General features: G+C 33.4%; 3 protein-coding genes across 5 annotated transcripts; 2 read left to right on the top strand and 1 right to left on the bottom strand.

Annotated features, from left to right (window-relative positions):
- LOC111020897 (protein SEED AND ROOT HAIR PROTECTIVE PROTEIN-like) lies at nucleotides 1-1,634 on the top strand. Its single transcript, XM_022297700.2, has 2 exons — nucleotides 1-229; nucleotides 1,163-1,634. The coding sequence occupies exons 1-2, from the start codon at nucleotides 34-36 to the stop codon at nucleotides 1,474-1,476; spliced, it is 510 nt and encodes a 169-aa protein (XP_022153392.1). The 5' UTR covers nucleotides 1-33; the 3' UTR covers nucleotides 1,477-1,634.
- A 3,009-nt stretch (nucleotides 1,635-4,643) lies between these two features.
- On the top strand, nucleotides 4,644-6,813 carry LOC111022150 (BTB/POZ domain protein, putative (DUF177)). The gene is made up of 3 exons (XM_022299319.2): nucleotides 4,644-4,798; nucleotides 5,039-5,715; nucleotides 6,190-6,813. Exons 2-3 carry the CDS (start codon nucleotides 5,174-5,176, stop codon nucleotides 6,596-6,598), a joined length of 951 nt encoding a protein of 316 aa, XP_022155011.1. The 5' UTR covers nucleotides 4,644-4,798; nucleotides 5,039-5,173; the 3' UTR covers nucleotides 6,599-6,813.
- Nucleotides 6,814-7,698: 885 nt separating this feature from the next.
- CCB3 (cofactor assembly, complex C (B6F)) lies at nucleotides 7,699-9,584 on the bottom strand. 3 transcript variants are annotated; one of them, XM_022289207.2, is made up of 3 exons: nucleotides 9,432-9,584; nucleotides 8,137-8,667; nucleotides 7,699-7,975 (listed from the first exon to the last, which is right to left on the bottom strand). In XM_022289207.2, the coding sequence occupies exons 1-3, from the start codon at nucleotides 9,471-9,473 to the stop codon at nucleotides 7,958-7,960; spliced, it is 591 nt and encodes a 196-aa protein (XP_022144899.1). In that variant the 5' UTR covers nucleotides 9,474-9,584; the 3' UTR covers nucleotides 7,699-7,957. The 3 variants fall into 3 exon arrangements, with proteins under 3 accessions (XP_022144899.1, XP_022144908.1, XP_022144916.1); XM_022289216.2 differs by having other exon boundaries at nucleotides 7,699-7,972; XM_022289224.2 differs by lacking the exon at nucleotides 7,699-7,975 and having other exon boundaries at nucleotides 7,977-8,667.
- Between the last annotated feature and the right edge of the window lie 325 nt (nucleotides 9,585-9,909).

The raw sequence follows: 9,909 nt of genomic DNA, 5'->3' as shown, positions 1-9,909 counted from the left end.
CTTTCCATCAATATTGAAAATGGCTGTTTGTTAATGGCTTCTTTAAATTTAGTGCTGATCTTTTTGCCACTTTTGGGCATTGCTTCTTCAGCTGGGGATAACAATGGTGGTGGGTATTCTGGTCTTTTGACACCCAAATTGGATAAAGAAGAAAGGCTTCTCTCTGCCATGATTGGTATCCAAGGGATTATTCTTTACAAATTTGGCTCAACAATTGCCCCTCTTCAAGGTAAAGTACTTAACAATATGGTTTTAATTTACATCAAATTTTCTATATCTTCTTTTGTGATTTGGACTTTGAACTTGAATATGTGATGGCGGAGTCTTTTTTCTTCTAAGATGTTCATTGGACGGGTGTTTTCTAACCGAGTTCATAAAAATAGTGTCAAGGATTCCATATCTTCAAGGGACTTAACAAAATAAATTTATAATTAAGATATATGAGCTACTTCTCTCCTTGCCAATTGATTCTGAGATGCAATCTCACAAGTCTTGATATGATATTAGTGTCCAACAAGCTCAACCAAGCATATTTTTCTTGTGGATCATCCTGTGGTTACTGGATGATGGTTATAACAAAGCAGAAATTAAGAATATCCTATTTAATGTTTCCATGAGAGAGTATAGGAGGAATTGACTTTCCTATCTCACAACAATTCTCTCTTTCTTTCTTTTTTTTACTCGAACTTCCTTCGAATATAGGGTGAACTTAATTATTGTAATTAAGTTTTTCCTCTCTATTTGGAGCGCGTATCCTAATTGACTTCATAAAGGATATATAATACCTCCAAAAAGGGCGAGAACAGATTTATTAGATCAGAGCGCTTCCTCTTCTTTATATTTCTTTCTAGCTACTTGGTTTGTAGTATAGGGATATCTAGGTATTAGAACTTTGGCTCAACTTAAACGACTTCAATCTCAATCAACTTGTGGTTGATAGTTAAGGTTGTGTAATTAATACTTGGGCTAATATTGTTAACCGTGCTAATCTTAGTATATATTGGAAGTTATGCAAGAACATATCACTCGCAACTTTTTCCTCTAGACCTACCTGCTTTTGAAGTTCGGTCATCTATTTAATAATTAAGATTTCGGTCTTAGTATATACGAGTTCTTGAAAGTAAAAAAGCAATAACGAACCGATTTGTTTAATATTTTGCAGAAGCTGTGGCAAGAATAACATGCAAAACAGTGGATGAGTATGGGTATGAGGCAAAATCTTACTCCTTTCTAAGTGAAGCAAGTGATGCAAATGGCTACTTTTTGGCAACACTCTCTCCCCCAGAGGTAGAAGATAAGAGGGAGCTGAAAGAGTGTAGGGCTTTTGCAGAGCTCTCTCCATTACACAACTGTGAATCTCCTTCTGACCTCAACAATGGACTCTCTGGTGCTCTTCTCCATTCCTATGAATTTTTACCTCACAACAACATGAAGCTCTTCTCCGTTGGCCCTTTCCTTTTCACATGCCTGACGTAAAAGATTACGCTCTTGTTTGATAATCATTTTATATTTTAGTTTTTAGTTTTTGAAAATCATGTTTGTTTGCACGTAATTTATTTGGTGTGTTTTAACTTTCCTTAGAAATATATTTGAACTTTTAGCCAAATCTAAAAAAACAAAAATAAGTTTCTGAAGAGCATACGTAGTTTAGATTTTGAAAAAGTTTTTAAGAAGTAGATGTAAAACAAAAAAATTAAATACATACGTGAAAAGTAGTGTTTACCAAACTTAATTTTCAAAAAGTAAAATAATAAAAACCAAAACGATTATCAAATGACAAGAAGAATCGGAGATATAATGATCATAAGTTCAATTTTTCTATTTAGTTTAATAGCTGTAGCTTTATTTTGTTTGATTGTGTATTTGTTCTATCATTTGTTTGTTATATTGTGCTAAATCATCCTCAAGATCATTCAATAGTTATATCATCTCCTTGATAAATATTGTCAACATGAGTCTAGCTCAATAGTAATTGGTATCCGTCTCTTATTAAAAGATAAGGTCGAATTCCACCACTTCATCAATTGGACTAAAAAAATAAAATAATAAGATAAAGAAAATAAAATAAATCTACATTTTTGTAGTATCTCATAAAACCTTGATGGTATTTAATACTAAGAATTACTTAGAATCACGAATTAAAGTCCACATAATTAAATTTTCTAAAGTTTAGAACAAAACGTCAACCAAATTTATAATTTAACAAATAAAAAGTATAAAACCACCTTAAATATGTAAGACAACACTGCCATAACTACATGTTGACATGTTAATATATATATTCGACTTTTTGTATAAACAACGGTAAAATATAAAAAGTTAAAATGAGTTTAATTCAACAAAAACTGTCATGTTACTTCTCTCGAAGTTGGAGATTCGATCACCTATTGTCACATTTATTGTAATATAAAAGAAATCAGTCAAAACACAGGAAACTTGACCAAAAAAATACTCTAGGATAGAAATACTAATAATAAGCTTTCAAAAAAAAAAGAAGAAAAGAAATACCAATAATAAGATTTATAAGTTTTTTTTTAAATACTTCTTAAATTTAAAAATGGGTTAAAATATTATATTTTGATTAATGTACTTTTAAAAAGTGACCAAATCTTTATACAAATTCTATACTTAATGCAAACCTTTTAATATAAAATTATATCTATATTTTAAAAATTAATTAAATGTAGTGTCATGTTGAAATTATGATAAAAAAAGTTGAAGAAAAGACCATTTATGAAAAGTACATACATGAACTAAAATGGACAAAAGATAAAAATAGAGAAACGACTAAAATAAACATTTGCTCTGCTTTGCCGCAGATCCACTCAGGTTTACTTCTTCTTGATCCATCCTCTTTGATTCAGATTGTGTGACATTCAATGCACTTGATGTAGACCAGAAAGAGGAGGCTCCAACATGGGTTGGGCTAGGAGAGTAGCCGCCTCTTCATTTTCCTTCAGTCGATTTTGATACTTATCGTATCTCTTAGAGAGAGGTGCAGAAACTCTCTCTTGAAAGCACATATACCAAAATAATATTCAAACTTAACAAAAATACTTATTTATTAATTGAAATCATTTTTATAAATTCCTCAACTTCCCTAAACTTTTCAACAATATATATCAATATCAAGCCAACATGAGCATAATAACATATTTCTCTTTTTCTTTTAAGGTTGGAAGTTGAAATTGCATACCTCATATTAAAAAAAAGACGTAAGTTTCAATATTTTAAGGATAAGTCCTAATTGGGAGTTTTTATAGTACTACGAGAGTACACATTCTTTCCATTCACACTTTGATACACCATTGTGTGATATATTATTTTATTTCATGGTTCCACGTCATATTTTAAATGTTGTTGTGTTGACAAATAATAAATAAAAGTGTATAGAAAATTTTTCATATTCTTGTGCTACATGAAATTTTAACGTTCTAATAAGTGAGAGGATCTATCTAATTATTGTTAGAACATTGACGGGAAATTGGGGTTTCTAGCCTCATTATATAACTCATCTGGATTTTTGACCCATTTTTTAAAAAAACTAATTTGTGATCCCTACTTTTTAATTTGTGACCCCTTTCTACTTTTTGTCTTTGTAAAATTACCAAAATATCCTTGTTTATTTTAAGTAAATTTATCTACCAATCTCTCCTCCCAACCCTTAGCATTTTTTTTTTAAATTTTGAATCTAATATAGATTAATTTATTACTTAACAAACGAATCCACACAAAAAAAAATCTGAAGATTAAATTCTCCAATAAGTAAATTAGGGTGAAAAAAGATTTGCATGATTCAAGAATAAATGCTTGTTTCGGAATTAATTACAAAAAAAATTAAGGTTTCATAAATATCGTGCCAAAATTGCATTAAATGCTCGAGATTTAATTGACAATAAAGGCTAAAAGAAACTGGAATTAGGAGGGAGATAACGCAAAAAAAAAAAAAAGGAATTTGGGATCCCGAATCGGGATAGGAGGATCCCGGTCCGGGATTGAACCATCTCGGACAGGGATCCTCCTGTCCCGGTCCGGGATCCCAAATTCCATTTTTTTTTTTTTTTTTGCATTTTCACTCTTTTTCTCTCCTCTCCTCTTGGCCCTATTAGTATCAATTAAATCTTGAGCATGCAATATTGTCTCAAATTTTTTTTTTTAATCTTGACTTTTTTGTAATTAAATTCGCCCAAATTATGTAATTATGTACGTTTTTTATTTTTTCCATATTAAACTTTTAATTTACTATTTGAGTTAGATATTTTTTTTAAAAGTTAGATTTTTTAAGGTTGGAATTAATTATTGTGAGAAATTTGTGGGGGAATAAAGATTTGTAAAGAGATTTGTGGGGGGAGATGTTGATTTTGAAACATGAGGGTACTATGGTAATTTTACATTTAAAAATTATGAAATTATTAATAAATAAAGAAGAGTGGGTCATCGATTATGTTTTTTCAAAATGAGGTCAAAGTGAATTATGGGAGGGATCAAAATTTCAAATTTCCCAACATTGACCGAGATAATTATTTATTTTTATATTTATCTTTTTTAATTGTCAAACATTTAAGGATGGAAAGACAATTTAAGTTTTCACGGATGTAAGGATTTTTCATATTTTAATCTTTTATTTGACCTAGAAATTAGAATACTGACGTCAGCGGCCGGTTTGCGATATGAGAACTGAAGAAGGAAAAAAATGGCAAGTCACTATAAATAAATCAAACACCTTCCAGATTTTAGCCTGTGGATAGAATTTATCTGCAGAATTTCACCCAAATCTTGCACCATTTTCGCGGAAAAGGTATTTTTTTCTGATTTCATACACTGTGTGCTCTGTTCTTCTCTTTTGATCCGATATAGTTCTCTCGGTACTCTACTGTTTCTGTTTGAATCTCCAGCGAAGTTCATTTCCAAATCGTCACAAACTGTTTGAAGAAATGCCCGACTTAATCGGCCAATTAACTTGATTTTGAATCAAGATTCTAACGCCATCTGTTAATTTGTAGTCTAGTCTGACCTAGTTTCTCTGACGTTCTTGTAGGATGGGATTGCTTCCGCTCGCCTCCATTAATTGATGAACTAGTCTTATAATTTCGAAAGCCAGTGTTATTACAATCGTCGGATATATTTGCATCTGGGAAATTTCTTAATTTTGTTTCTATGTGAAGTATTTAAGATGTCAGCTACATTTCCCACATCATTAATAGTTTCATCTTCTCATTCCAATGAATTTATTAGGCTTTGCTTCTTGAAATCCAAAGGGAATGCTTCTTTCAATTCTAATTTCCGCTTTGTTGGTTGTAAAGTTCCATTTACGGAAAATATCCAGGCAACCATGCTAAAATTTGCTTCCCTAAAGGGTGTGAAACCTGCTTATCAGTCCCTTTTTGAAGACAACATTATAATTTCTGATTGGGAGGATCAAGAAGGGGACACTGAAGAGATGGGGTCACCTTGGGAAGGAGCAGTTACTTATAAGAGGAACTCTTCAGTTTCTCATGTGGAGTACTGCACAACATTAGAGAGGCTTGGATTTGAAAAGCTTTCGACCGATGTCTCGAAATCTAGAGCATCGAAGATGGGTCTGCGGGTAACAAAGGCTGTGAAAGATTATCCATTCGGAACGCCTGTTCAAATCTCTATTGATGTTACAAGGAAAGAAAAAAAGTTGAGGCTTGATGGGATTGTTAAAACTGTCATCACTCTTGATTGCTATAGGTATTTCACTTACAAATTAGCTCCATATATACGGCATTTCTATTTCAATCAACTCGAACATAATATATGTAATCATTTTTCATTCCATGTATGTGCCAAAGCAAAAACACTATGTTATGATGCACATCTTCCTATATTCAAGGTACTCTCTGTTCTGTTATTAGATTGCCTTCGATTTGGTTTAATCAATTTTGACTATTAAATTACAATCTAACTGGTTTTAGTTGTTCTCATAGTCACATCTCTTGTTGAACTGGGATAAAGTATTTGCTTTGTCTGTTTCTTCTCTTACCCTCCGTATCAACCTACTTTGTTTATCATAATTTCTGTTGTTCATCATTGGGAAGAAAAAAGGAAGAAGAATTCTGTTAATATGATGAATGTAGACGGGTCTTTTGCTTGATTTATTTTTGATTTGCAATCTGAATCATGCTGCTAAAGTTGTGGTTTCTTTCTTTTTTGTTTATGTTGCAGGTGTTGTGAACCTGCTGCTGAATGTGTTTTCTCAAATTTTTCACTTATACTGAGCGAGGAACCGATTGAGGAACCTGAGGTCATAAACATGGGAATCATCAGTGGGCAGGATAAGTTCATGACATTCGATCAAAATAGTGATCAAGATGATGAAGAGTTGATTGATTTGGATGACCAACTCTACTTTCCTCCTGTAGAGAAAGAAATAGATATATCAAAGAACATAAGAGACATTTTGCATCTGGAAATCACAATGAATGCGATATGCAACCCGGGATGCAAAGGTATGTGTCTGAGATGTGGTATAAATTTGAACATTGGAAGTTGTAACTGTAGTAAACAGGATGTAAAGAAGAATGATTTTGGTCCTCTTGGAAATTTGAAAAGGCAAATGCAGAAAAATTCATAATAGTTGAATGCAGATCACTGTGTTCCTCAAATTTTTTATTTCCCTCTTAGGTGAGCTCTTCTACAATCATCTTTCTATAATTTCATTCCTTTTTCCTTTTGAGCTATATTCATTTAGAGCACCTACAATACTGAAAAATGTGTATTATTACTCTGCTTACTTGGGATTGAACCCAATCCCCTCTTTCTAAATTTGAATTGAATAATTTGATGTGACTCTACTCTAGCATGATAGCATGGCTGCTTTTATTATCTATTTTGTTGGAGCATTTGAATAGAGGGGTGGAGCCAAAATTTTTTTTTTAGGGAAGGGCAAATTTTGTTTACGTTCGAACTTTGCTTATATATATAATCTTTCGAGTAAAAAATTTGGGGACTAGAGTAAAACTACAAAATCTTTTTTGAGTTTGACAGGCTAAGATGGGGCAAACTCCTCCTTTTTCAGCTCTGCCCTTCATAATACGAGAAAGTATTGACATTAGGGCTTGAGTTACCATTGGAGATGATCCTTATTACACCCCTTTTTTCAGTGCTGATCATTGAAGTTTGTTCACTTGCAAAAAATGTAGTCGAGAAGAGTTTAATTTGAAGATGGGAAAATAAACTATGTTCAGCAAAATGCCTCTATATATTTAGTATTTTTGGCTCAAGCCTCCCTGTAAATCGAACTTCGTCAAGATTTTTCTTTTAATTTCGTATTATAGCCATCTCCTTGTAATGTGACGTTCTTTGATTGATTATGATGAATGTTTAGAAAAATGGAGTCTGTTCTTGGATTGATTATGATGAATGTTAGGAAAAGATGGAATCTTTGTGAAGTTAAAATCTAGAGGTGAGCATTTTACAGTTGAATGAGTTGTTCTCTCTCTTTCGAAAGTATCTTTATAGCTAACTCTTGTGAAGAATTTGATCCACGATACAATGTCATAATTTTACAAAAAAAGTCTTTAGTACACAAAGATTGTTGCGATACAATGTCATATTTTTGGAAAAAGTCTAAGCACACAAGATCTCGATTTCGCTTAGCTTTATCGGACTGTCATCTGTAGTTTAAGTTTTCTGAGTCTTTTTTCAAAAGTTGAATAACATTTTTTAGGCAACTAAAAAAAAAGGTTTCAAATGCATCACTTCCCAACTTTTGAACAATTAGTTTCTTATAAGATCATCTTCTAGTTGATTGTAATGTACTCACAGTCACCTTCTTTAGCTGGGCAGTTTGAACCGTTTTGTTTGACAAAGATCGAAATTTCAGTCCCGACATGTTAGTCTGGGTTGGTTTTAGCTCGAAACCAATCTGAACCACTAAAATTTCTGGGATGGGGAGAAAGGTTTCCTTGATTAAGAATTTCAAGCAATCTTCTTAGTAATTCTTCTCCTGCTAGGGAAACAAAACAAGTTATCACTTTCTTTTCCTTTTTGGAACTAAGGCTCAGGTAACATATCAATTACATATACAGAGCATGGAGAATCTTACAACAGACGTGAATTTCAAACAAGAAAACAAAAATGCTTCTCTAAACCATTCTAGATTCAGCTGACCTGTTGAGAAAGAAGAACAAGCAGTCCTTGGGGACCGAGCAATATCTCGTTGAGGAAACTAACCAATCCGAACCAGACAACAGGCGTTACGTCAACTCCGCCAAGAGGGGGAATCACCTTCCTTGTCACAATTAGAAGTGGTTCAGTTGGAGCATAAGCTACAACATATGGAAACTTCCCCACAGGTAACTTTGGATACCAAGACATCACTATTCTCACAATAAACAAAAACGAAAATGCCGAGAGAAACGGACCCAGAAAGCCGATTGCGAGCTTTGCCGTTGCTGGGTCGAGGTCGGCCAGGGCCATGTTTTTCGTGAAATCAGAGGCAGCCATTGATGCATCTTGCAGGGCAAAGGGGGTAGTTCTTGTACCTTCAAATGCAGCAGCTGGCTTTAATGGAGGGGTGGCAGAGGCTAATAACAGAGCAACCTTGGAAGAGGTAACAGTAGAACCCAATAAGGATGAGCTACACTGGAGCGCCTGGAATCTGTAGTTTGGATTTCTTTGAGGATGGTGCTTAAAGCCTCTCTGTTAAAGGAAACAAAGAAATAATTCTAAACATCTGGTAAATGTGATAGCAATTTTCTACAAGGATTGGAAAAAAAAAAAAAAAAACCAAAAACCATTTGCAAATAAGATTAAATACAAATCAAATACAAACATAGAATTCTTGTTCAGGTGCTGCAGTTTGTTATCAGTTCATACAAACTCTTACATTTGGTTTGATTATAAGTTTTTATCCCTAAATTTTCAAGATTTTATCCATCTCTGAACTCTCAAATTTGTGTTTATCTAACATTTGTATTTTAAAAAGTTTATCTAGTTTAATGTTTATGTGCCATGCTAACTGTATTATTTTCTTCAGAATAACATGGTTGGTTGATTTGGGGAAAATTAGGGGTCCGGCGGCATTGATGGAGATAGCAACAGAAATTTATCATACACAAAATCGAAAATTAAGAACCCTGTTAGAAACATTTCTAACGGACCAAACTCATAATTTAAGCTATATTCTTTAGAACAGTACTTAGGAAAACGGGAAAATTTCATAGAGAATTTCCAGTCACATTAACATCACCATTGGTCAAATCCTTTACCTAAAAGCTCAAAAGATGCTCGTCCAACACAATAAACCACAAGCTTCAACTTCAAAATCACACAGACAACTTGCAAAAGAAGAATAAAGGAAGAGAAACAGCAAAATCACAAAGATTCAGCAAAAACCTAGAAAATCCGTTTCAACAGCAATCGGAATTGAAAAACTCAAAGAGGAGAAAGAAAAAACCTATTACTCGAATGGAGGTGAGAGAGGAGCAGAAGGCGGCGGCGGCCATGGCTTTCGCAGACGACCTCCGATGCAGGGAAAAAGAGAACGCTATCCTTTTATCATCAATGGAGCGGAATTGGCTTCGCGCGTTGCGCCATCTGAAGCAAAAATGAAGCTCGGCCATTAAAATGGAGGATTTATCATTCTGTCACTGTCATCGTTGGGCCGGTTCAACCCGGTTCGGTCCATCAGATTTAAAGTTCTACTTTTTTAATTTCTAAGCTTTAAAAAGTTTCGCGCTTATACTTGTACACTAAAATACATGAGCTAATATTAGATCGGTCTAATCTAGGCCTAAACAATACTTAAAAACTCATTTTAAAACAAAATGAAATAGTTTAGGATATGTTTTTTTTTTCTCCTAAAATCGAGCGTAGGATATAGTTTTGAACTTATAAGTTGGAGACTAATTCATTTTGTGGTGGGTAAAGAAGTGAGAAACG

The sequence above is a fragment of the Momordica charantia genome (assembly GCF_013281855.1).
Source record: "Momordica charantia cultivar OHB3-1 chromosome 9 unlocalized genomic scaffold, Mcharantia_2.0 BLBB01000009.1, whole genome shotgun sequence".
NCBI classification, from domain to species: Eukaryota; Viridiplantae; Streptophyta; class Magnoliopsida; order Cucurbitales; family Cucurbitaceae; genus Momordica; species Momordica charantia.
The sequence above is the reverse complement of the archived record's forward strand: the minus strand, read 5'-3'. Positions and strand labels throughout refer to the sequence as shown.

Bases quoted from the DNA above. Each gene is read 5' to 3' on its own strand.
- LOC111020897 (XM_022297700.2), top strand. From the start codon at position 34: ATGGCTTCTTTAAATTTAGTGCTGATCTTTTTGCCACTTTTGGGCATT. The intron at 230-1,162 runs GTAAAGTACTTA...AATATTTTGCAG, and splicing joins AACAATTGCCCCTCTTCAAG to AAGCTGTGGCAAGAATAACA.
- LOC111022150 (XM_022299319.2), top strand. From the start codon at position 5,174: ATGTCAGCTACATTTCCCACATCATTAATAGTTTCATCTTCTCATTCC. The intron at 5,716-6,189 runs GTATTTCACTTA...TTTATGTTGCAG, and splicing joins ATCACTCTTGATTGCTATAG to GTGTTGTGAACCTGCTGCTG.
- CCB3 (XM_022289207.2), bottom strand. From the start codon at position 9,473: ATGGCCGCCGCCGCCTTCTGCTCCTCTCTCACCTCCATTCGA. The intron at 8,668-9,431 runs GTAATAGGTTTT...TTCCTTTAACAG, and splicing joins CCTCTCTCACCTCCATTCGA to AGAGGCTTTAAGCACCATCC.